The sequence below is a fragment of the Apteryx rowi genome, unplaced genomic scaffold (assembly GCF_003343035.1).
Source record: "Apteryx rowi isolate R43461 unplaced genomic scaffold, aptRow1 scaffold_26, whole genome shotgun sequence".
NCBI lineage: Eukaryota > Metazoa > Chordata > Aves > Apterygiformes > Apterygidae > Apteryx > Apteryx rowi.
The window spans coordinates 4,429,372-4,457,234 of NW_020448974.1; the positions used below are offsets into that span (position 1 = coordinate 4,429,372).

At 34.6% G+C, this 27,863-nt stretch overlaps 1 protein-coding gene across 1 annotated transcript in view; it reads right to left on the bottom strand.

The window, feature by feature from the left end:
- The window catches only part of STXBP4 (syntaxin binding protein 4), a 73,790-nt gene that overhangs the window by 37,900 nt on the left and 8,027 nt on the right, over nt 1-27,863 (bottom strand). The window contains exons 6-19 of the mRNA XM_026067556.1: nt 26,538-26,623; nt 25,650-25,779; nt 24,941-25,073; nt 22,074-22,180; nt 21,493-21,676; nt 20,194-20,272; nt 17,246-17,340; nt 16,588-16,684; nt 14,671-14,783; nt 14,058-14,144; nt 12,242-12,307; nt 4,571-4,747; nt 2,091-2,207; nt 713-762 (exon numbers count right to left, since the gene is read on the bottom strand). Coding sequence (XP_025923341.1) covers nt 713-762; nt 2,091-2,207; nt 4,571-4,747; nt 12,242-12,307; nt 14,058-14,144; nt 14,671-14,783; nt 16,588-16,684; nt 17,246-17,340; nt 20,194-20,272; nt 21,493-21,676; nt 22,074-22,180; nt 24,941-25,073; nt 25,650-25,779; nt 26,538-26,623 — 1,521 coding nt within the window. The remainder of the gene's footprint in view (nt 1-712; nt 763-2,090; nt 2,208-4,570; nt 4,748-12,241; nt 12,308-14,057; nt 14,145-14,670; nt 14,784-16,587; nt 16,685-17,245; nt 17,341-20,193; nt 20,273-21,492; nt 21,677-22,073; nt 22,181-24,940; nt 25,074-25,649; nt 25,780-26,537; nt 26,624-27,863) is intronic.

The window sequence follows — 27,863 nt, forward strand, 5'->3', positions numbered from 1 at the left end:
GCGAGAACAGAGCGATAGCTACAGTATAATAGTTGATCCTGCAGATTTTATTGAAATGAAGTTCCCACTAGCTTCACTCAAATAGACTTGATTTCCTTGAGAGCTTTACTGAAAAACATGGCAGCACAGAGACCAAAACAACTTTACTGTTACATAGGTATTAACGATACACTATCTGAGATATACAGGTGCAATTATGTTGATATTTTAAAGGGTCAAAGGCTGYTCTAAATCTTGTTGAATAATCCTAAGTACCTTTTTTAAAAAGAAAAGTAATAAAACTTACATAGATACATAGAAATATGTATCTATTTATTTATCTGTTATCAGATTAATGATGATGTAAAATCTCTTGGGCAAATCTCCAAACTTCTTGCAAGAGATAAGAACAAATTTCAAACCATTATAAGGTTCCTTGCAATTTTAACTATGCCTTAGCACAGCATCATTCATTGATGGAAACATGGAGATGGCCATAGCTATGCAATTACTAACTGTTTTAATGTAACTCTCAGGTGTTTAATGAAGCTGTACCCTAAAAACTTAATGTGCTTTTTTTTTCCCCTCCAGTAGAAGTGACACTCAGAAACACATGGCAAAAAGCTACAGGAAAAATAGTTACAAGATGATTTTTGGAAACTTCTAAAACTGTAGTAAAGGTTTTAATATTAATAACTGTCATTTCACTACAACACAGTTAAGATTTGCTTACCTTAAAACTGTCGAGGATGTAGAGTTACCTGAGAGYATTTCATGCACAACCTGTTGGTCACAGTCAAGAAGTTAACACTTTATAAATCAATGTTCTAATTTGGGGGGGGGGGGAATGATGTGTATTTAAAAAATGTCTAGTTTCTCCCAGCCAGATGTGTAAAAGCATTTTCCATTCATTGTGCCATCAATAACCTCCTGTTCCTACAATGGAGTCTAAATTACTGTTTTTATTGTTATTATGTCTATCCTGACAATATTCTGTCATCATAAAAATGCAAGATTGATACCATCTCCATACTCAGGCAAAGGTGAATAATGATTCGAGCAACCAGTTTTCCTGTTGACTTCACAGACCCTTGTCACTCCATTCCCTCCATCTTCCCGCTTCTCAACTATGAGTTCTGCTACAAGAACTATTATCAGAACTTACAGAATGATGCAGGTTGGTAAACATTTATAAAGTTACTGTCTGGGCTATTAGCCTTTTTCAAAATAATTGCTGCCTCTCATTTTTGCAAATATTAATTTAATCAGTATTTCCAGAAAAAGCCTATGATTGGAGTTATTAATGCGCAAATTCTTGGCAGTGAATCTAGTCAAAACCTGACATATCTTGAACTTGTCAAACTGTTCCATTTCAACAAAACCACTTTCATCTAGAAAARGAAATATTACAGACACATTAAGTAATTATCCATAATATTAAAAGTAATGAATAAAATAGATTATTCCAAATATCTTTTCACATTATATTGTGATAAGATGCATTAAGTGGTAGTATACACTTGAACAGATTGCCCAGAGAAGTTGTGGAGTCTCCATCCTTGGAGATRGTCACAACTCAGCTGGACAAGGTCCTGAGCAAGCTGTTCTAGTTGACCCTGCTTTGGGTGGGGGGGGAGGGGGGAGGGGGTTGAACTAGATGATCGCAAGAGTTCCCTTCCAACCTTAACTATTCTATGATTCTGTATGTTAATTTCAATATATAAATAAAAAAGAAAAAAAAATTGTAACTCTTTAAAATGAAGTAAATATCAGAATTGCACTTTTTTTTGTTTTATAACTCTTCAAAATATTTTCAGATGTTATTTTTTTTCCTGCCTTTTTCCTCTGGGGAATTTCATAGAAATTGATATAGTTTAAAATTTTCTGACCAGTTTCATTTGTTCATTTTGCATATAGCAAAATACAAAGATTAAATAAATTCCTACAGGGACCTGCCCTACAACACTACTTTAATTTCTAGCAAGTTGTTTTAAGTTGTGAAATGGTTTCCACAAAGTAGTTTGTGGTCAATTTACTATGTTTAATCCTCAAAAATATCAATATGCAACTTTTCCAAATAAAATGCCTCTAGACATGATAGGGGAAGTTACCTCTACAAATTGTAGCAATTTTCCAGTAGCCACCTCAAAGGTCTTCCTAGCTGATTCCGATTTCCGCAGTTGGCAGTCAAGCACTGTAACTCTCTTTCTCAAATCTTGGATGTTATCCTGGGAAAGATATTTGATCCACACAATTTTAAGACTTTCATTTTAATCATTTTCTTTTAGGGCTTGCATAGATACAAGGTGTGTGTGAACGGATGTCTGAAATGTTTAACACATTAAAAAAAAGAAAAAGAAAAAGAACCCCCCCCCCCCCGAAAAACATAGCTGTTCCCGAGGCAGACATGCCTGATCTGCTAGAAAATCAGCTCCTAAACTACTATAGTCTCCAGCTTTTGGTATTACAGTAAACTGAAATCRGAAGCTAATTACATTAATAGAGCTGAAACTTAAGATAGTTTGAACTGAAGGGATCAAACCGGACACTGGCAGTACCTGTTGGCAGGGTGGCATAAGTGACCAGAGAGCTAACAAACTCAGTCCACTAAACTGAATCTGTACATCCTCTGCYCAATCGAGTAATTATGGCATACCTTGGAGAAAATCACCCCCTAGGATTTCTCTACATGCACTTGTATAACCTATTGATCAGTGTTATGCATCCTTTCTGTGCTTCAGCTACAGCAAACATGAGCCCCCGCTACAGTCTGACTCATTAGCTCAAGTCCTGGAGGCTCAAGGCTTCAGCTTGTGTCCCTGGTACTGTTCCAGTGTCAGGACCATGAKGAAGGTCTTCACATGTTCAGCAGGCCATTTAGCTAAATGAACATGTCCAGAAACAAACGACTGAGACCAAAATATGCTAAAAAATTAAGAAAACACCACTATCATTAAAAATAAAATTTACATTTAAATCTTCTCTTAAAGCCCACCATCTAAGCAACGTCTACCATAAAACTCATATTAAAAAAATTAACATCACATATTACTGCTTTTATCTTTACTTGAAGGAAGTAAATACACTCATTTGTTTATGTACAATATACAAAGCAGCAGAATCACCATCATTCTGAATGTCAGAAAGTACACCGATTACATCTTTTTTGATAATCTCACTGTCAACTCTTGGAGAAGGAGCTACTAAGCCAGCAGAGGTACCTTGCTCTTTTATATTAGAGGGGGGAAGAACTGTACTAAATAAAAATAGGATTTTATACCAGCTCTGCACTGTTACAGCTTCTTGATTCTCCTTCTTTTGAATAAGAAAGGGAGAGGATCAAGTCCCCACTCAKATTTTTGAGAATTTCAAGAATTCAAACCTCAGAAACGAATCCTTAAGAAAGCACCCCCATGCTCAAAACTTCTCAGATTTTGGTACTTATTCAAACCCCAGAAAGCAAACAGAGCTTCAGAAATACATGACATAAAAGATGGGGACATCTCACCCAAAGGCAGATGTAGACAGCTGCATCTGAAAGTGTTTAGATTCCCTTTATAATAAATGGTGAGGAAGAACAACTTCTAGGGTGTGATTCATCTCATCTACTTTATCTACAAATAAGGGAGACCCAACAGAAAACAGACATCTACTGAKGAATTTATCACAAAAATGACTGTTTTCTCCATTGACTAAAAGGGAAATCTAGATGACTATCTGAAAATATATGCATCCTACATGCCTACAGTTAGGTGAGAGGAATTCCTCCAAGAGTTACAATGTACTTGTTATGTTGCTTCTTTGCAAGATTGTACACCACAAAGCTTCTATACTAGTTTTACATTTCAATATTGAATTAATTTTCATGATGAAAAGATCAACAATTCAGTAAGTTTCCCTTAGTATTAATTTATATGCACATCCATTTTTCATAAGAAAACAAGGTAAATGCACATACAAATGCCAACCTGTTTCCACTTGTTCAAATTGTGTGTAGAAAATGGATCCCCAATCATGGACAAAAATTAAAAATTGACCCAAACGTTCATCCCCCAGCATGTTTTTAAGTGGCTGAGAATAATAAAGTGGTTTTATAATAAGAGGCTCAATAAAAAAAGATAAGAAGTGTCTCTAGCAAACTACTGTTAGTAGCATTTAAAAGACTGTGTTGATTAAGTCTGAATTTATTCAAAACAGTATTGGGCTTATTATTATTTTCTAACAGAAAAATAAAAATATTGAGGCCATTTTTACATACGTACAAAACCCACACGTATATGTATAGTCTTTACAGGGGAGATATCTGCAGTCCATAAAGTGTTCCATGTGAGGAACACACTTGAGATGTGTCATAATGACCTAAGACACACATATGCATCTGGCTTCTATTTTTTCATCTTAAAGATATCTGGATAAAGAAAGGCTCGTACGCTTCGCATTACCCCCTTCACTACGCATCATTCCAGTTATTGAATAATACAAGACAAACAGTGACCTACTTTAGAAAAGCAGATGAAAAGAAAATGAAAACAAGATACATGACAACAGCAAGGGAACCATGGTAACTACGACAGGCGACTGCTTTGCTTACTTTATTTTGGCCAGAATTATCAGTGAGCTGAGCCTTCAGCTCTACAATTTCAGCTTCTAATAGGCGAATTACTTCTTCATAGTCCATCTCCATTCCACGAGCCTGCCGTTGCGCAGCTTCTGCAAGATGAATTCTACTTCGCAAGGCTCTTGTCTCTTCTACAGCTGCCTTGGCTTCCTATAAATTATAGAACTTAATTGAAAAGTTGCAACTCCTGCTAACAGCAGAATTAAAAAAAAAAAAAAAGTACTGATTTAGTTCAAAAGTATTGCCGTTGTCATTAAGGCTACCTTTCAGGATTGATGATTAGATGATTGAATTCTTAATTTTTAAATTTACTATGTGCAAAGAAAGAACAGGTTTTTACAAATAGAGACAATTTTCCTAATAAGTTAAATTATGAATTCTATGATTACTGTACATTTAATGGAATGAAAGTTTTTATAGAAATGTATCTGATGCTGTTAATCTGTCCCATCACTTCTGTATTAAGAAAGTACCTTTAATGATATATGTTATTATTTTATACATTATTATTATTGCCTTAATTCACAGTCAATTCAGAGTTCTCACATAATTTAGATGGACTTCTAATGAAGGTATTCAGTCCAAATTATTCTTAAAATATGTGCTGCTTTTGATTTTTTTTTACCCAGTTCCTGCTCTTATATCATTATCCTGCATTATCACAGAAGTGTTTTATATAATTAATATATAAATAATGTATGAAAACCTAGAAAGGAGAAACTGCAGTACATTTTCAAACAAAACTTTCATTAACTTTTAGTTCAGCTAAAGTAATTCCAAATGCTGTAAAATATTATTCAGAGAAGGATACTTTTCAGTTAATTTTACCACTGAATATTAATTCAAATTAACTTTGATTTGTAAGTTTAGAAAAGTCTAACTAAAACTCTGATCTTTCATTTCCTGGCTGCAAAGAACTGTTGTAAAAATCAATGCACAATAGCAATCATTTGCAGGATTGCTCCCTAACTTACAAATGGTACCTTACACTCACCATAAAAGCAATCGAGTATTTTTACTACAGATCACAACAATCCATAAAGTCTTAATCCTTCTTTGATAGCAGAAGGGAGTGATTTGAAATGAATGATGCTCCTCATACAGAAAATCAGAGTAAAAAGGAAGACACGCACATACATTCTGGAGGTAGCTAGTTCAACTAACTCCTGGACACCCAATTAACAAATATCCTCAAGAGATGACTATCTGCAGTTGTTAAGGGTTTCTGCAGTACACTGTGTAGAAATAGAGGTCCTTATGCATGTCTTTCTCAATGTACACAATCAATAAACTCCTATGAGCCTTAATGCTTAATTAAATTTAACACAATGAACTGACATATGTCACAGTATCCAAATTCAGTTAGAACACAGAATTTTTGCTTTCCTTCTTAAGTTTTTATCAGAAAGCACTTGCTTCTTCAGGAAGAAAAATATACAGCTTTTTCTGCCACAACTTTTTAATTATTTCATCTCAAAGGTATCTACATCCAAAACTCTGTCCCCATAAAAAAAAAAGAAAGTAAAAAATAGACATATGTAGACATACACCATGCTCTCAGGCTCACTGGCACCAGAAGCACTAAACCATTTTTCCCCTTATCTTTTTATTAATCTTGGAAAAAATAATTTAATACAAATGCACCATTAAAATTATAATCTTTAAATATAGAAATTCACAGAACTAAAAATTCTTTGTATAAATTCCTCAGTCAAGGATACTTAGGTGAATATCCTATTCCTGGTTTACCTATTRCATCCTATTATTACAACTGCATCTTGGTTGGGAATGGGACTAGATGGGAAACAGGCAGGGGCAGAACAGAAACAGGCACTGAGAATCTATAACTAGGAAACAACCTTCCAGAAACAGGCATTGAAACCACTGTTCCTGAAAATCAAAGAATGATTGAATCTCACACTTTTTGTGGAAAAACTGACATATAATACTTAACAAATGTCATAATATATGTGTGTAGACTGGTCAAATTAAGCTTATAAAGACAGATTTAATTCTGTTATTTCCTAACTCAAAATCATTTGCTCTTTGCAATCTTTAATATTCTTCAGTCAGGTTTTCTTATAACATGTCACAATGTTTTTCTTGTAAAATGCTCACTGTTTTTACCAATCTCAGTTTCAGATGACCTTTAACCTGTAAACTTTTAGTCTTAATACAGAATATATGTTTTGGGCTGTAAGTAAACTAATCTGAATGACATACATAGGACATCATCTTCCTCATAATTACAATGGCTTTGCAATATGATACCAGTTCGGATGATTGCCAGGGACATTCTGGTCTCTCAGAAAATAAGACATTAAAAAAAAAGTAATCACGTATGTAGCAAACAGCAACTTCATTAGTGAATACAGATGACATTAATTTTATATAGTTTAGAGCTTTCCATCATCGGAACACAGGTGATAAAAGGTACACTTTAAACAACCTTTAATTTGACAGCAAGTATAACGATAACAAAGGGTTTTTTTTGTTTGTTTGTTYTTTAAGAACAAAGCATTAGATGTGCCTTTCTACGTGACTTACTATTATCTCCACCTGGAAAGGGAGCCTATTTAAAAGCTTGTTGCTCTGTGTCTCTTTCTGTTTTTCAGCTAGCTGCTTTTAGAGTTGTCTGCTTGCACAGCACTAAAAGCAGATGCAGGGGACCATTACTGAAAGCACTCACTAAAGACTGCCTGTGGCCGGGGAGGACTCCCAGCACAACCCACCCCCCCGCAAGCTGCTCACAGCAGGCCTTTTTCCTAGAAACAACTCGGAGAGCACAGAGGCTTCTAGGAAGCGGTGAACATAAGACATGCGTATAGATCAAATCTACTGCCTCTGCAAAGGGCATTTTCTTGCCACTGTGGGAAACAATGTGACTCATCAGCAAGAGTAGGGGGGCCCCCGTCAATATACAGGATGATCTGGTAGTCTTTAGCAGTGAAGGTATCCTTCAGCAACAGCCTGGAGGTGGCAAAAAGACTCTTGGAGACAAGCGTCTAATTTCATCAGTGAAAAGATGCTCTAAGTTTTACCRTTATAAATGAACACAGAGGCCTTGACTAAGGTGTAGCACCTTAAAAATGTGCACACAGGAATTATTTAAATAAACTGACATCAGACAAGTCACGGGGAAAAAATGCTGTAATGAAAAAAGTTTTCATTTTGAAATAAAACCTCCTCAAGATAAAGGTTTAATCTCTTATAATCCAGAACTGCCTTTACTTGTCCATTGTGTTTTGAGAAACCAATTGTTGAATATTAATTTCTCTGTAATAGCAGACTAAGTAAGACCAGATTTCAACAGCAAAAGACCTAAAGGAACAATTAACAAACAATGGATTCCTATATTACAATGTAACAATTATCCACACTAGGATTAAATTAACAAAATTCTCTGACAAGCCAGAGCTGTTTGCTCCRGAGGCACGAAGGGAAATGATACCATCGGGTTTCCCAGTTGTACAGTTACAAAAGCGTGCAGTGCAGTAGCTTAGYGGGTTCTCTAACTTCGGCGGTTTAGGGGCCCCCAGCCGTGCAGAATAGATGGATTACAGCACGCTTCAGCGACACGTTCTCTTGGCCCATTCAATCGCTTGTATGACAAAAGAGACAGGAGGAATGGACTCTGCAGCTGTTAAAATTTCACCCATCTTAATGGTTGATGGAACCATTTGTCTTAACCCAGTGTGAAGCCACTACAAACAAGAAAGTGCAGGTTGGAGGAGAGAAACTGAATCCTTACAGAATCAGTTTCAAGGTGCAGGAGTCTCAAAATGCTGCATGCCAGGTTCCTCTTCTCCCCTGAATAAAACCTCCTCCTGACACTTGAATTAATGTGAGTAATATTCTGGCTATCACAAACAGTGAGACAAAGATATTTTTTAAACTATCAAAAAATGTGTAGTTTCAATTCAATTATGTTTATTTATTAAATTTCAMAAAAGTCACATGCTGAAAGTATCCTTTAAAAAACTTCAAGTATCTTGATTGCATATTAAAATACAAAAGCTAATGAAATAAAAATAAACCCAACACTTCTTTCAAGGCAGAGTAAGAGAAATTATACACCACTTCCAAAATAGCAGCAATTCAAGTCCTACTCTTCAAAGCACCTCTTTTTCCCTTAGCAAACAGAGACACGTTAYGGTATAGTAAGTCTTACCCATATGAAATAAGAGTCCAGCACTATGGTATGTCGCAAACAGTATCCTATCATTATAGCCTTTCCCATGTCCTGTGTTTAGCCGGGGCACTTCACCTGACAATAACTGCAAAAAAAGGCTTTAAAAAGGAAAAGAGCATTTGGGTTGGTGAGACCCRGGCCTTTCAGGCAATAGAGAACACTGCCAGAGTCGTCCGGGAGGATAAAAGACGGCACTGCAGTTCTCGGACTCCGAACGCTGGCAAGGCTCTCAGTACTCAGCAAGCACCTTTGTGTTTTAGGCTGAGCTCAGCTTCCACATGATTTCAGCCACGCCAAAGATAAGGTAGTGCTATATCACAATCTCAGAGTAAGAATATATCAGTTAATATGTCATTTGCCAGAGACCAATACTAGAAGATATTCACATAACTTCAAATTCAGCAATATTTCTAATCTCAGGATTTCTGTTTATCCTGTGAGCCACCCGTTCAAGCAAGGTTTCATGAATGGGTAATGAAAAAACAYGTTCATTAATCAGAATACTTGTATGCCTGTCCTAATTAAGCTGTAATCCCTGTGATTCACAATTAGCAGACCACAGAAGACCAGAGAAGATATTCCTATATAATCTAAAACTTTAAGCCTTGTTTTTTCAGGAAAGCAATGAATAAAAAAAGTTTAAACTGTACAGAATTCAAAAGGATTTAAGCACATAAGTGTGTTCATTTGCTTACTTTCAATCAGGTCATCAGGGCTCAACGATTTTCCCATTAAATCATTTCACTAATTTCAGGAGAAGTAGGAAATCCTCAGGTAAAGTGTACTATTTTATGCATTCTTGAAATTCTCTCCAACTTACAGCTGCTCTCTTCTTGATTGCCACTAAGCTCTCTTTGCTTCCTGAACTAAGAGCATACTAGGAAATTATCTTCTTTTTCCAACAATGGAAAAAATTGCAAATATCACATAATTGTATTAAATTTGAGCATTAACAACCTCTGCTCTGATACTAGAAAGGTCTGAACTTAAACTCTGACCAGATGAAAACAGGAATCGGAAACAATTATTATCAGAGAGATCTCAGTTATTTACCGTATGTCAATTGCTGTTTATAAAAGAGAAGAAAAAATTTCTCCAGAAAACAAATGCGGAACTCTATCCTTCATTTATCTTTTAGGCCCTTATGACTTTATTAGAAAAGACTAATTTTCCTGATTTTTTTTTCTTATATTCTCCTAACCTTTAATCATCTTCTGATGAGCATGGGTTTGACCATATAAGCAATTTTACCTGTATATGGCCAGGTTTCTAGTAACATTAGCAAGTCTTGGCAAGAAAAATTCCACCCTGGGATGAGTAAATTTTATCCCAATTAAAAAGCTAATTGTTTGAGTGGCAGATCAGGGAATTATTAGCTTGTGCACTCAACTGGCTACCAACTGCAAGAATTATACTTTTCTTGAAAATGGCAACGTTTGTTTCTGTTTCCCCAAAAGGTTGGATGCTTGCAAATACAGACATACACCTACAGCTCTAATGTTGTTTTGAAGATATGCAAGAAATTGCTATTTCAAAGAATCACAGAGGAAAACTTATTTTTCGATATTGGTATATTGTGCAATATTGGAACACATCCTCAGTGGTACAAACTAATGCAATTCCTGCAAAGACCCTGGAGATAAGCTCGTATATGAAACAAGTGATCAGAAATAACACCTGTAGCTGCACAACAGCCACTGTGGGCCACGTAAGAGAGCCAGAGCGGCACAAAGGGGTGTTATTAAACCTCTATTTCAAGTTGCTCAGGAACCCCTTGTTTGCCAACATCGCTCAAGGCAAATACAAGGCTTTCTCCACAAAATACTTCTCCAAGCTCCAATATACTGAGATGCCTCCTGAGGGTGGGATGATGGCCAAAGGACATGCAATACTGCTGGCAGTTCAGGAAGAGCTGCAGCCCTGCATTCAGGTGGGACAGGCTGCCACAATACAGACCTCAGAGGTGTCCAAATTCCTTCAAGTCTCTGAACCCCTTGGAGTGYATCAGGCTCAGAAAGGCACAACAGGACTTGGAGATGCTTTAACACTATTTCCCAAAGGGACAGCCACTAGTTTTTTAGCAACTAGACTTTTTAGAACTGTAGCACAGAGCAGAGTTTTTCACAAGGCTTAAATACAGAAATTTTGTTTGAGATGATCCTCCAGATGGTAATTCAGAACATGAGTCTATTGTGTATGCCTGACACTGGTCAACTTGTAATGCAAGTATCTGCTTTTTATTTTTATTTTTAAAACACTTTGTATCACTATGAATCTCAGTGTCAATCAAAATGAAGGTGTGAACTTTTGTTCTGAGCTATAGAAAAGTATATAAAATACCTGACAATATACAAAGTATAAACAGAATTAGAATTTCTATGATAAGCCTGCTAGTACCTCCTAAAAAAGGTCTCAAATTAAAATATTGCTGAAACTGCCCATAATTTGTTACTTCCCTTTCATTTCACTATCTTGAACCTTTTCAATTCCAATTACTTAAAACAGTTCTGAGAAAATCTTAATATTTAGCCCCTGAAAGTCTATACTCTTCTGTTCAAAGCTGACCTTCAAAGTCACATGACAGTATTTCACAGAAAAATAAAAGTATRAGGGCCTCATGTGGTAGAAAATGGGTATTGCTTTCACTGAAAACAAACTATTTACCTTAAACAGCCTTTGGCTAAGTCTGCCTTACCCATAAGAGCACATATGTAGACTGAAATGCTTGATGCTGAGGACCTGATGTCCACACTATTTGCAGTTTGGGGTTTTTACTTTGTACAAGCTCTAGTCTAGACTGATAGACTGAACACCCACTAGCGGGTGCAAGCATGAGATGTGCTCTTGTAACGCACCTTCCAGTTAAGTTTCAATCAAAAAACAATCTAGTTTACTGCACTGCAGTCTCACGGTGTGCAGAGCACAATACGACAATATTAATGGAGAAAGCTTTTAAGCAGTTCTCTTATACTGAAGGTTATAATAAAGATGCTCAACAAATACACAGATACAAGCAAAAATGTAAACCTAATCTTAATGTAACATAAAAAAGAAATATTTTCAAACTGTTGCATTTTTACTTATGATATCTGATAGAGCAGATAGCCGTAACAGAAACGTACAAGGAGTGCATGCAGCAGCAGAGAAAAGAAAGGCCAAGCAGCTCATTAAGAAGAAAACCTGCTGATAGGATAATGTTGGGCAGAGGAGCAGGAAACATGTAAGTTATCTGGTTTTGAATCCAGGCTATAAGTGAAGCAGGACATAAATATAGTTGGAAATTTATTTTAAGATAAGGAAGAAGGCTAAATTTCCTGAGCAACTCTGATTTCTTCTCCCCATAATTATCAATGAATATGGAGGCAGAAAAAAGATACTCCTCGCAAAACACTGAGAAAAAAAGAGACACACAAGTCTTCAGAATTATATATTTTTAAGAAACTCCAACATACTTGCTTGACTGTTTGTAGCTCCTCCGTTAACTGTTTCTGTAAATTCACAGATTCAGACAATTCTTCCTGTCCAAAAAAAAAAGACGGGGGGCAAGAAATAATTAGATCTAAAAGAGAAATAGTTAATTTTTTTATTCCCAAGTCTTACTTAGGACCAAGCAGCTTCATCAAAACTACAGCTAGCAACACTCAACATCATTTAACTTCTACCAATGTACTTACTACTGACTTCTGTACTACTGCTGTGTTTCTAAGCCATGAGATATGTTTACTAATAATGTTAAATAAACAGCGACACATATTTAAAAAGTTCTGGTGGAAATAACAAATCATCATCAGCTTTTATAAAACCTAGGACCAAACCAAATTTTAATCTCCAAAAGCTAGTTTTTCATTTCAGAGAGTTCATTGATACYGTACTGTCTACGTTTCTTGAGCAGCTGAGGATTATACACTGAACACTTGTGTAATACAGATAAAATACACATTTTAAGTCTTATGTAGTTCTCTTGTTACCCAGATACCTAGGAAGCGAGAGGAATAAAGACTTTTTTGTGGTTTTAATAGACTGCTGTGCAACCTAAGTTCCCCTTCCTCTCCCCAACTTTTTTTTTTTTTAAAGGCAACAAAATACAGTTTATTTTCTTGATATCCGTGTTATATATTCTTATATATGTTCTTAATATTTAGGTTATTTTCACCATTATATGTATGACCATTGTTTTCAATCACCGACTTATACCAGAAGCCTGTAGGAGCACCACTTTCAGAAGGTTAAAAGTTGTAAAAAAAAGTTTTTAAAAAAGTGCCAAAGGAACATACAGAACATACTGAGTCAGACCACRAGTATTTCTAACTCAGAATCCTGTCTTTGATCGCACATGTTTAAGGAAAGAGTATAAAAAATAGGGCAACTATAGACCGATCCTTGCCAGTTTTCAACATCAACAGTTTAGGGAGTCATGATACCTATTCATCACTTCAATGTTCACAGGAAAACAAGCATTTTTTTCATTTCAGTATCAAGCTTTCAGAAGAAGAGCGTTTGTGTTCAGAACTAAGAAAAGTTCTTTGGACATGTCAACCCAATGTTTTTGTAATCCGTGCCAAGAAAGAATTTTTTGGACAAGGCAGTGATTTGTAGAATTGCCTGTATCCTTGCATCACTTTTACGAGTCATGTCCAAAACCACAGGTTAGATACACTGAATACAACACCAAAGGGTTTTTTTTTTTATGTCTTGGGTTTTCAGAAAAGGATATTCAGAAATATAGCAGCATGGTTGTAACAGAGTATTATATCACAAGAAATATATTTGTTGCTTTAGGTCTTATATTTCATATTGTCCAATGTCTATGATAAAAATGCATTCATTTTGAAAACAGATGAATTTATCCCCCAATTCTGATTTCTTTCAAAACAGATGAATTTATCCCCCAATTCTGACTTCTTTCAAAAATATTAACATATGCTCAGTCACTGTGGCTACTAGGATCATACAATTTCTAAATAAAAATGTCCTGCAAAAATCAATCATCACATCTCCAAATTCACATTTGTGAAATGTCTCTTTAGTCTCATTTCTCTGTGAATCAGACCAGAAGAATGCATTAGTACTCAGTATACCAAGCAAAATTCACATTCTCCAGAAATGCATTGTAAGCGTACAATTTTCAAACATAACTGTTTGTTCTGCTCTGTTTATCTTAATTTGCACATAAAATTTAAAAGAAAAACATCAAATTACATACTATATACAGTCAAAAAAGAACTTATCTTCTTGAATAATTTAAAAGTAATCAAAATTAAGTATTACCTTTAATTTACTTATTTCTTTTAAAGCTTCATTTCTTTCTTTCTTAAGCCTTTCCATGTCATCCTCCAAAGAATCACAAGTTGCAAACTGTACATATTTAAATAGGGAGAGTTAGAAACCAGCGCTAACTGCATCTCTCATAATCGTTAATGTTTTTTCTTAAAAGGTCTTGTTAATGAGAGCATAATCTTAGTTTTAAACTTATTTAAAAATAAAAACTCCTTTGCAAAAAATACCAAAAATATTTGATAAAATTTTAACCAACTTATCTTCCAACAGAACAATAACATTAGTGATTTTCAAATATGGAAGTTCAAATCACTGGGCTCCATAACCTGTTTATTGCTCACACAGTAGTAAAACGTAGCCCATTTAAGAAACCTCAGTAAATCACTGTTGTCCATACTCTTAACAAATCACAAATAATTATGTGAACTACTTTCTGCAAAGCAGGTTGCTTTAAAAAGCTTCACAGAAACTAGGTTATCTTAAAGAAAACCTTGATGTGGAACTGTTTTAAAAATTTGTCTAAGACTGGAATAATCTTAAAAAAAATTTAAGCCTTCCAGTAATCGGCTCAAACAGTTAAACACTGTACAGGCATGTACCTTACCTGTGAATCTAAAAAACTGGCAATTTCATTGGCCCCAAGCGTTACAGGTTTTTGGTCACCATCYGTTGCATTCAATTGCAAAGAGAACAGATTCCTTGAAACCTGAACGAAATCTAAAAAACAGTTTAGACTGTGTTGCCATAGTCTACACTTTCAGTTTAGCAGCAGTATCACCAAATATAATGCAACTGCTAATATCATAACGCAGGTTACCCTTTATAAATACAGCGTCTGCCCTCCATTAGCTTCCTAAAGGAAACCCTAATTCTTCTACAATTTTGTCAGATGCTTCTCTCAAAGCAGAAACATTTGTTCAGGCCAGTAAAAATAAGAAAAAAATTTTCAAAATGGTCCTGGGATGAAATTTCCCTCATTCAAGTTGTGTAAGAGAAAGAAAAAAAAGGTGCTGTGAAGTTCACCTTTGAAGTTCCTGGTTAGAGATTTTCCACATTTGGCAGATTTTTGGCAAAAATTTAAGAAAAATTTGCACACCTAGTATACATCTGCCTTTCCCAGTGGATTATCTTACAAGAGGAGACTCAGTGTCTCTACAGGAAAAAGGGAAAACTTCATGCAGGCTCACCAATAACCTTTCCCTTTGCAAGTCCTTTAAATCCCTGATAGAGACCTGGCAAAATTTATGTTGACCAAGACAGTTTTAAATAGAAACATTACAACCTTCTCAGTCGACAGGGCTTTGATTACACATTCAGTTTGAATGTATAAAAATATTTAATGCTACAACATGATAGAAAAGTGGAAAGAAAGATCAGTCTGTGTATACCATAAAATCTGATGGAAGATCAAGTGCCCTTCTTGATAAGATGCTTGAAAATCCAGTTTAARTGAAATTTCCATCAGTATTAGCATTATAACTATCAGACCTCTCACAGCGTATGACAGATATTCTGAACTTGATAGTGTCACCTACCAAACTTGTCATAGCCAACTGAAGAAACTGATTTCCATCAGAATTAGGTTTAGCTAGAAGAATCATGATGGTCTCCAYGCAAATCTTTCTATATATCATACGGTTCAAATGTTATGGCACTCACAAACTGAACATGTTAAATGATCAGTCAGTTTAGTTGCTTCAAAAAGTCGTCTTAATCATCAGTACTCTCCCAAATACCCAAGTAATTTTTGGAACAATTACAGTACTTCTCAAAATGCCGAGGCCTCTATTTTAAGGGGTATTGATTTCAGTCCAAAAAAAAAAAATCATACAAATATTATGCATATAAATAAAGACAACAATGAATAAAAATACAATAGTTTTAGACCTTTATAAACTGCTACGGTAGTCTATTAATATTGAATATAAAGCAATTTGATAATACAAAAACGTGTGCTTATATCTGTACTTACATATTGACTCAGATGCAATACTTAAGAACACTTCAAGAGTGGTTATTTTCTACAATTAGTTACACCTAAACTGAAAGCCACTATTAACAAAGCATCTTATGACTGCTTCTTAAGACATAAGAGTAAATATATCAGGTGTTTAAAACACAAACTGCTTTCATACTTCATTTTAATGAAATGTTTTCTTAAGGACAAACCATTTTCTTTGAAAAAAATCCTTACACTATTAAGACGACCTATTTGCAAGGCAAATTTAGAAATTTGTAAGTGAGCACAAAATCAAAACTTTCTCAAGATTGCTCTTTATTAGATAAAATTGTGATATGCTTTTCAACTACCTTGTTTCAGAATTCCAAGTTTTGGGTTTTTTTTGTTTTTGTTTTTWAAATAGAAAAATAAGATTCCTGCCTCAGAGTTCCATTTTATTGCAGTAGTAACACATACAGATGGGAAGGATATTGTAATAAAAAAAATGTATTAATGGGTATTATCTAGCATTTCTATATTCCTACATTACATCATTTTCCAGGGCAATTAACAAATGATTACCTCCAAAAGACACTGTTCCTTCAGAATCCTTCTCAAGTTGCTGCCTTAGGGCTTGTTGCTGTTCATCTGTGGGCTGCATCCCAAGATAATTCAGCGCCTGGAAAGAGAAGACTTATTTGGAGAAAAAGAAGAAAAAAGGACTAGGAATAATGACTGCAGGGACATGGGTGAAGTAATTAAAGATCTCCACTTCAAACAGCCTTTTTGTATCCTAGTACTCTCTCACTGACAACACTTTTATTCCAGAGACTCTTTATGACTTTTCCTTCTAATTGAGAGCTATTCAGATATTATTTATCCTTGAATACAAATGAGTATAATGAGTGCAAAACTCTTTGTCCTTAGCAGCAGCCTTAAAAATCTTGGTGGACACTCAGAATCTCCCAGAAGGTAACAGAGTTAATCATTAACTAGATTAACAAAAACAGTAATTTGCCTAGTATATAAAAAACAGTAATTTGCCTAGTATATAAAAAACAGTAATTTGCCTAGTATATAAAATGAAGCATCAGTTCGCAACCTGAAAGAACTATCCAAACAGGAAATTTTATGTATATTTTATGCCTTCATGTTTGTCAAGCTAGAAATATTCTCCAGTTGTTTTATATGCACCATTAAGGGGGAAGAAAGAAAAACTCACAAGATTAAAAGTATTTACCCTCTCCAGCTTTTCTGCTTTGAGATGAACAGCAGAGTTCAAGAAATTCTTCCTTCTTTGCAGCCCATAGTCATCAATCTGGCTGGGGGAGATAACTAAGAAGAAAAAATTTAAAATTTAATTAAATGAAGATTGAGTTATAACTTTTGTTTTCTGAATAATTTGTTCTGAAACTCTGCTCTTCAAACTAATCCCAACTTAATACCCAATTGCCACAATAAATGATTTATTTATTTATTAAATTATTATTATTTGTTATTATTATTATTATTTATTAAATATTTTATTTATTAAATGATTTATTTAGATTGATTTTTTTTAATATATAAGACATTATTGGTATAAACAAAAAAATATGGATACTGCTTGATAACTTAAACTATTTTGAAATCATCCATCAAAAAGTGACAAGTAGCAAATTAGTAGAGAGAAACAGGGAATAATTTCAAGTGATGCACAGGGAGAAGCATATGGCTTATAACTGTGAATTTTTTCTTTTTCTTTCAGAAATACACTGAGTAACTCTGGGAACAGAAGGGGAAATACACTTATGAATTCCGAGAAAGACCATCAAGACATACCCTCTGCACATTCAACAGTTCCCAAAAGCATATCAAGTGATCTAGCAAACACTGTGGAAAGAGAGGGAATGACCTGGTGCCATTAAGGGCTGTGCTGAGTAAGCTCAGACTGAATCCCAGCAGACGTCTCTTTTTTTTTTCCTGAGGAGAAACTCCTTTTCAAGGCCCACCATCCAATAAGCTCTGTATACAAAGTGTTCATCACCTTCTCTCTAGTCCTTTCAGTCAGAAATAATAATTTTGTGTAATTTTAACTAGTTGCATTAATACAGTATGGTGCATCTATTTCATTCCCAGCATACACAAATGTTTAATTTGGAGAGGAGAGGGAAATAAGCTAGCAGTGCTAGAGAGTCCATATGTAGTATTTCAGAACTAATGCTCCTGGTTTTGTTGTTTTTTTTAAATGRAAGTTGAAAAACTCAGTCATAGCTTTGTCATGGTTGAGACATACCTGCGGACACAACACAAGAGGAGGCACCCTTTGGAAGTCTTTGAACACAGACTACAGGCAAAAGTAGCAGCTAACTTGCAATTTCTTTGGCTGTTAAATGTATTACCCTTTATCTAAATGAACAAATTCATTGGCTAGAATTTTGCAGAGGAAAATGGAATACTTGCTTATTTATAAATATAATTTAAATCTTAATTCATTATTTCATTAATGGACTAGAGCGTGCTCAAAGCAAAAATCACCATTTGAAAACTGAAGAATCTTACAATTTGAGATTCTCTCTAATAGAACAGGAGGAGTCACATAGAAAAAAAATTTTTTTTTTTGATTTCACAGGGTATCTGTTTCCAAGCTCAAAGTAATTTACATTCTCTTTCTATGCCAAAAGCATAAACCAAAACATCTTGAAAATCTCTGACACTAACACCTCTCACATGCTATATTAAATTCTGAAGACAGTGGGCTAGGACCTCAGCTGAATTGGCACACTTCCTTTCAACTCAGAATGAAAAAGCTTTGTGCRTGAATTTCTGCAAGAATTTCTCAAAATTATGCTCATTTTTCTTACAGAATTTTTAAAAATGTCAGAGCTACTTTAATTTTTCAAGGTTCGTCTTGAAAAAGGGCAGCATGAAAGAAATGGCAGCTTTGATTAAGAATGTGCTATTAAATAAAACTAAAAGGAAAAATAACAAGAAACAGTACACACTGGAGCTGCCAAGTATTTCCACTTTCCATTCTAGTAGCAATTTTTACAGTCATTAGCTCCACATTATTCAGGTATGTTAAAAAACTGTGGCTTTCTTGAGCTCTTTTAAGCAACAATGTCGCTCCCATGTATCGCATATTATTAACCAAGAGTCTTATAATAYGAACATATTCTGAAATAGCCTGTCTTATGCCTCTGATTTAGTTGTGTTTTACATGATTAATATGACAAAGCTGTTTGATTATTAAACTCAAGCTTTATTAAATATTACAACCTCTCCAGTTTCAAAAGTTCATATTCAGTGAGCTAACCCTTCCGGGTAGGGAGCAAACTGATCAGATTTTTAGTACGGAGACTGTTTCATTTAGAATTAGGATATCTAATATGGGCTGTAATAATCCCAGGTACAGTAATGTCAGCGAAGCAACATCTAGGATGAATCAGGTCCTGTATGTTTGTCCTTCCCCTTCTCAGACACAGACAAATCTATTTGAGGGGCAGAGATTATGCTTCCTTACTACTGTCAGAAGAATAAGAATATAGTTCAGGTCTTCATGTAGAAATAAAGAACATAATCATAAGTTTATCAAATGAAACAACAACATAACTGATCATGTCAGACTTCTGCATTTTCACTGTTTATAAATACAATGCATATTAGTTTCCTGAAGGAATTACCACTGCAGCCCTGACTTTGTTCTGATGAAATACTAGAACATCCTTCTACCTTTCCTAACTGTTTTTTCAAAAATATATATTTAAAGATACAATCAAAGTAACTATTGTCTTTGTTTGAACACCATGGGTCTCAAATATATTCAGGAAACTCCACTCTAAAGTTCTATTTGTTAAAAACTGGGGAAAAAAAAACAACTGTTAAAAGAACAGTTTCTATGGCAACTTAATCTTGATCTATATGTGAGTCTTCATTATCTGGTTTCAACTGAGTCTATTACCATTACTGCTATATAGCAAATGTGGCGATCATTTGCTTTTGTTTGGTTTCAACTATTTGTTAAAGACAAAGTCCATTATAAGTTATATTTGAAAAAAGTCACTGCACAATCTATTCACCTCAGTTGTTTATGAGGTACTAAAAAAAAGGTCTAATATTCCTTTCTTCAAAGCCTATGGATTCACACTAGATAGTATTTTCTGTAGGACAGTGGGGGGGGGGTGCAAAAAGAATTAAATCAGAAGTTACCAGGGGCAGGCACATCAGTAGGACTGCTGTCTACAGTCGCAACTGGAGATTGCTCTCTCTTCTTGATTCCAGTTTCCATCTATGGGGGGGTGGGGTGGGGGAAATCAAAAGTCATGAAATGCCATTTTCTGAAATAGGTTAAAAAAAAAAAAATCAGACTAGAAATGCATGTTAATCTACAAGAGAGGGAGAAGAAGGAAGGCTGGGGGAAGAAAGAAAGGAGAGGATAGATTAAAACAGCCCTGAGAGAAAAGGGAAGGCAAAGGCGGGGGCAGTGAGGAATGCCATTAAAAACAAAAAAAACAAAATAAAACAAAAAAAAAGTCGAAAGGCATCTGTTCAGATCCACTGCACCTATAAACAGAAGTTTGCTTGTTTTGTGGCAAGGAACCACTTATGAAAATAACACCAGCCCATACATGATTGCAAGCATGCTCAACACGGCCAATTTAGATCAGGGACTTGTACAGCTGAGTTTTGAATATCTTCACAGATGGAGATAACAGTCTCTCTGGGCAACCTGCTTCAATGTTTATATTTCTGATAAGAAAGAACAAACAGGCAAGAATTTCAAGTATGAACATAAGAACAGTTGAGAATCACCTCTTTTGACTTCGTATTTGACATGGAACATTTTATTCTTCTTTGTTCAAAGAAAATATTTTATTTAGTGTTAAAATCTTCAAAAAATTGAAATAATGGAGCAATTTTAAAACATTCTTTCTTGCCTTAAGTTCAACACTGCTTTTTACACTAAAGGTGAATTATACAAATTAAAACAAGGAACGTGATTCAGACAGAGAAAAGAAAGAGGGAATAAAACCACCATTCCTCTAGGATTCTGTTTTTTTAATCAAAAATCTTGTTATCATGGAGGAGGTGTAACTTCTGAGATCTGTACTCACACATACATAGTAATCAGAGATTCCTTATCTTTGAAATATATAACTGAATAACTAGAAAACATCTCATTCTTAACCTTTACTGCCTAAGAAACAGTAAAGAAAACCTTTATATCTAACAATGCAGTTAATGCTTGCTTCAGTTGATTTTTCTCGTCACAAGTCAACTAGTATTCTCATTCCTCTCATCAGGTTGGTTTATTCTACTGTTATACAGTATGCCATCTGGAAGGGTCTTGATATTCCAAAGAGTGAATATTTTGCAGGAAAAGAGCCAGTCATTTTTCTTACTAGAATGGAAACCGAATTCAAAAGAACCCTACACTGAAATCCGAGTACAATTCAGAAAACAACCATTTGCTCAGTTTACGCTAACAGGAGTCATAAGTATACTCACAGCATTAGTAGTGAACCTTGAAACAAGCTTCCCATCAGGAGATGCAAGAGGACTAAGTACTGCAGCCTGTTGCTCTCCGTATACTACAGATGATGTTAAGAGACTGGATGGCCATTGCAGATCCTCTGAATAACTGGAAATATTGTTTTGTCTAATGAAAGCTATCTCCCAAAAACTTTCAAATCTAAAATTAAAATTAAAAAAAAAATCAGCATATTGTATACTACATTGTTCATAAGATGATACACTACTCTTGCAAAAAATGTATTTTCCCAAACACTGTGTGATAATTCTTTTTTTTTTTTTAAAGGGAGGTTCTATATGTCTTATCACTAGAACAGACATATAGTATGTTTTTGATTTCTTTTAAAAGGAATGAAATTTTGTCATAATTGTACAGTGCTAAATTGTGCATTTGATCCTTTTTATAAGAAATAATGTTGCAACTGAATATTTCAGAAACAGGAATATGCCTTGTGTTTCCTCTGAGCACATATGACAAAACATTTCACATTAATCTGAACATAAGTATTGTACAACAACCAATTTTGGAGGTTTAGCTGCTTGGCAATAACAAATACCTCATACTTGTTCTGTTGATTATACTTTTCGCCTCTTCATAGGAGACACCAATCATTGACTCTTTGTTTATGGATACAAGCTGATCTCCAGGTTTCAATCGTCCATCCTAATCCATAACAAATAAAAAAACCCCATAATTTTTGTATCAACTGCTAACGCTATAGAAAAAATTGTATAACTACAGCACTTTAGCACACAYCTCTCGATCTCTTAAGATAAGAAATACCAAGAATGACTATAAATTTTGCCTAACCAATCTTCGAGGAATAAACAGCAGATGAAATGATGGAAGACAACATAAAGACATGTACYGTAGGTTTTCTTACTAACAACACAGGAAATGAAAGCACCCTAAAAGCAGCTCACACAATATATCCCATGTTGATATTAGACAACTTCTGCACCCTTTGTTTAATAGTGGACAACCACTTCAGTAAAATTGTCCAATTAACTGCTTAGACTTCTGTTCATTATATACTAAAACTAAACTGTCTTAAGCAAATCTATGGTCCCACATCAGCTTTTCCAGGATAGGAATCTTCCCAAGACAGTACGGAGTTCCATTTAAMTCAACTGGTATTCCCATCCAGGCAGACTCCTCCACCTGGATAAAATATATTATGGGATCAAGGCCTCACCTAACAGATATCAATGCGGACACATTACATCAGAAAGTCCAGAAATTTGGCCACTGGAACAAAGCTCTGAGAATTGAAAGAAGTAAGTTCATAAACCCTGTCATGGTTGTTATATTGTTATATATGCATTGAAAAAATCTTTTATTATTTTTGATATGTGAGAAATAAAAATAGATGTTCTATTCTCTCAAGTTACTGTAATTACTCCCTATAATTATTCAATATCACCACAATTGCAGTCATTATAAAAGCTTCATCAGGCAGAAATTACATCAGTGTACTTATCTAAGGAAGGAATTTGGATCCATTTACTTATTTCTGTTAGAAAAACAAACCACAGATAGTGGTGCTTCCAGCAAGGAGTATCAACTCATCTGACTATACAAAGCTTCTTTACTAGTTAATCCAGGTGTGAGCTGAATTAATTTGTATTTGAAGAAACAGACGTTCTTGGCTAYAAATGGGAATTTTCAGGCACTTGTTAGTCATACTAATCTTAATAAGAAAAAGAGAGTCTTCTATTAGGAATTCACCRGTCAGGAGTACCATAGAAATAATACTGTCAACTTTGTGCTTTTGTTGAATTATTCATTGCAAACTTTCTACCAACATAGAAACATATCACATTCTTTCTCTGCAAGACAAGACATTAAATATGCTAGGCTAGATTTCTCATTAACATAAAGCTCTTTTTACTCACACTGTAAAGAGGACTCAAYAATTTAACTGAAAATTCATGTCATTCACCTGTCTATGATGTATATATTCATGGTTACAGAGTTAAGAATTGCCACATTTTTCTAATGTAATRTGCATAAATTACATGCAACATGCCTGCATTCTTCAATTTTAAAAAATTAATCACAGATATAATCTAAAGGTATGAAATAAACTTTGTGCAAAAGAAGTTGCGTAGGAAATACGTAAAATTAAGCTGGTCTTGAAGGACTTATTTCACCTATTTAATACACACATACATTGAATTTTATCTGCTTGATTTCAATCCTATGACAGAACTTTACTACATTTCTTGTTACTTAGCGCTTTCTTTCTGATAACAAAGTCCTACTCCTCTATTCTGTTTGCATCCAGCCTATTAAAAGATGTGAACTTCAATGCTGCCCTCCTGTGGCAGAGACTTAAAATATGCTTGCTATTTAGATTCCTCAAACATTTGGATAGTCAAAGTGAGGCAGTTATCTCTAATATTGCTAATATTAAAATCTACTACWGATTAATGACGGTCTCATCCATTGATTATAAACGCGACAGGCTTCAAATTAGATATTTATGATGAGAAAATGTTTTAAAGGCCACAACAAAATAGGAYAAAAGAATTACTATTTATCTATGAATAGAAGTTTTGAAGAAACATTGCACTTTTTTTTCTTTCCATTGTTGCACTTTGGGATTAACCTTAATCTAGAAAATTTTGGTCAGAAATAGCTATACATCARGTTTTGTGGCAAAAATCATTGCTGGTGCAATTAGCGTGTACTCTCACTTGGCAAGGAAAAACAGGTATCTATGCATCAAAATAACCATAATAACACAGGATGCAAAAGAACACGCTTGGATAAAGCAGTTTTGTGTGCTTGAACCAGATGAAAGAGCTCTGTTTTTTATTTCTTTTTTTAAACTTACAAATCCTCCTGGTTTATATATTGCATTTGTCAGAAATGAAAGCAATAATCAGTACTGATTCATACATTATTACTAGCCTGGACTATCAGAAATTATTATTATTCTAATCTCACCTACGTGATGCTTTCCAACTGCAAGGATCAAGCTAAATTCGGTCTGGGGGAAAATGATTGTTTGAATGTCCAAGATTAAAAAACAGAGACGCAACCTGCAGCTCTGTCCCATTCCTGCTGATTTACCTTGCATCCATGCATCATTTAACCTCCTAAAGAAATTTCTGTCTTTCTTTATTTCTCCTATGTAAATTGGGGAATAAGATCCTCATCTACCTCWCACTTGAATTCATAAATAATTCTGTATCACACCACGGTTACATGGTCATGAATGAGATACTTCTGCTTAGGGTCCTCCCTAGCAAGGAGCAACATGAAACTGTATATTTATGACACTAAAATTTGTCTTTACAGTCTAAATGTATATGTAGAATACTAAAGTATGTTCAAAATGAAAGGGAAAATTCAGATGACTGAAGACAAAAAAAAAAAAAATCGTTAAAAAAACCAAAAGGTCTTTATATTCTCTACCTTATGACAGTCACCACCAGGGATAACTTCTTGAATATAAACCAAAGGCCCTTCATTTCTGTTAATTCCTCCTACAATATTCAAACCTAGGCTTGTTCCTTTGCAAACAGAGATAATCTGAAACACACTATCCCTAGGAAAAGAAAAAAAAAAGAAAAGTAGAATTACTCCACAGAACTAGATACTCAGTTAAGCGTCACAAGTGGTATAATATCTTTATCTTGTTGATTTCATATATATGTATTACAGCAACCAAACAGAAGTAGCAGACATTTAATCCAAATATTCAAGCACTACAGTGTCTACTTACTACAAAATCAGCAACTTCAGTTATTACTTCTGGCAATTCCAACTTGTCTTTCAAAGAACCAATATATTATTTCACAAGACTAAAAACTCCTCTGTATTATAGAGAGGCTTATGTACACATAAGCCAGGGGCATTATTCGTTAGGACACACTAAGATCAAAAGTCAATTCAATTAATCTACTTTTACTATGTAAACAATAAAKAAATGGGAAAATGAGGAGAAAAATAACTGGTTAAGACTGAAAGCATTTGTAATATCAACAGTATTATCAGTTACAGGATTCAAAAATAAAAACAAAAAAATTGAGCACTTCAGTGCTCAACCCAACATTTTCCTGAGCAACCAAATACAGTATTTTCTACAGCTTAAACAAGAGTTACGGTCATCTTCAGAAGTTACTTTGCAAGCTTTGGGGATGGCRCTAGGACAGAATCATTTCTGCTGGTTGTGGCAGTAATATCCTTTGGATGCAACTGAGGACTCTGTGACCTTGAGGATGACCCAGAAGAAAGGCTGTCAATAGGTTTTGCTTAAAGAAAAGAAACAATGGAAGGGGGGGAAAAAAAAAGAAATAAAACACACATTTGGGAAAAGGCACAAAGTTTCAACTCATGTAAGTAATTCAGTGGGATTATTTTTATGTTAGAAAGCACACAAAAAACAACCAACCAACCAAAAGAAAGTTTAAGTCTACACAGCTAAGTATTGTGAGCCACTCCGGGTTCCAAAAATATATTCTTTAAAACCTAGCAAGTGACTTTCCCCCCCCCCCCCAAACTGAGGGCAAAACAAACAAACCAACCCTCCAAAACATCTCCAGTCTCTTTCCTAAAGGATAACTGCACAGGTTATACAAAGGCATTCTGTCTAGGCAACAATTCCAGGAGGATTAGAACCTAATGTAATCTAGCTCAAGTTGGTACTTTGAAATCTTACGGCATGTTTTATCTACAAATATCAAAACACTTTTCACACTATTCATTAATTAAAATCTCTGAAAGTAGGTGGTAGTATATTTATTTTAGAACTGGGGAAACTGAGACACAGACCAGTCAAGTTACATGTTTAGATTACAAACTAAACATTAAAGTCATAAGTAAACATATGTGTTTTGCTTGACTTCAGTCACTTGCTCTGATCGGTCTAACACACCCTTCCGCAAAATGAAAACTGTTTTTAAGTGCTATCCTCTATTCCACAGAAGGATGAATATAGTCCTACAAGATTATATCAGGCTAGGAAGCAATCTTGTTTTCCCTGCCATGAAAAACACAGAAATATCCTTACCTGCCAATAGTTGTGTTGGAGAACTTCTTGCAGAGTCGGTGTTACTATGAGAGCCATACTTGTCCATCAGGTCAAGAAATTCCTTCCTGTGGTAAAAAGATTTTCTTTGTCAGAATTTGATCTCATTTCTAAATGCAACCTTTGAAATCCGCTAGCTGTGTGTTTCTTTTGAACATTTGCCCTTCCTCAGACAACAAGGCTCCTCAGTTGAAAGCAGAAAGTTTTGTCAAATATGCAAACATTCAGAAGAGGTAAGAAAAAGATAACATAATACAGAGGATAAGGATGGAATAGCAATGGACTATGAATAAAATGGATTATTGGTAGAGAAGTTTAATTACCTCTCTTTACCTTTTAAGATTTTTCAATCTTAACCGTTCAAATCATCTCCAGATACCAAAACAGTGGTACTACTTAGGTCCAAAATGAGATATTTATATTAGAAGGAATCAGATAATATACCCATAATATACTCATATGTTTAAGGAATGCTTTTAGTTTAACTGTCATTGAAAGAAATCCAGAATAGACCAGCAAACAAAGTTGTAGCATCAACCTTAGTCAAAAAATGGTAGAGAAGAAATTAGCTATTCAAGCATGAGTAAAACAGACACAAATTCTTAACTTCTATTTAGTTTTCTCAGAAATCTGCAATATATTTCCATCTTAAGCAGCTATCATATACTAAAAATTGGGTTTTGCTTATTTTTTCATTATGAAAATCTTCTAAAAAAAAAAAAAAAAGCCCAACAGTTAAAATCAAGGGCAGTTCTTCAGTTTCTGAATGAATATTTGAGCTATTATTTCTCATTCACAATAAAGTCTTGTTTTACAGAACTAACATACTGGATTGGAACTAACACCAGTCACAAGCAAACAGGAAGACTAAATTTATGTTAAAAAGCCTTATCTGTCAGTCAAATATATAATAGTTCCAATGGTTATTTGTTTAAAATCTAATTATATTCCTATCTATGCTTTGAAAAAAATGTATTGCAACATATACATATGAAAAGACTATATTAGATGTGCCAAAAAGAAGCGCTCTTGTTCTAAGTAGAGCACAAAGTTAATTCCAGAGTATGAAAAAGACAAGTTCTAGATAGCCCTAATAGAAATATGGCCAATTTATTCAAGTATTTAAGTCAAACTCAATGCTATATTTTTAATTTCAATACACTCCATGTTTTCCCTTTCTTTCTTTCATTCTGAAATAGTTTTGAGGAGGAAAAATAAACTTCATCTACTGAACACAAGCTAAAGGCTTTTTTGTAGCAGTAATCTAAATTTGATTAATAATTAGCTTCATGTAAGGCAAATATGAAT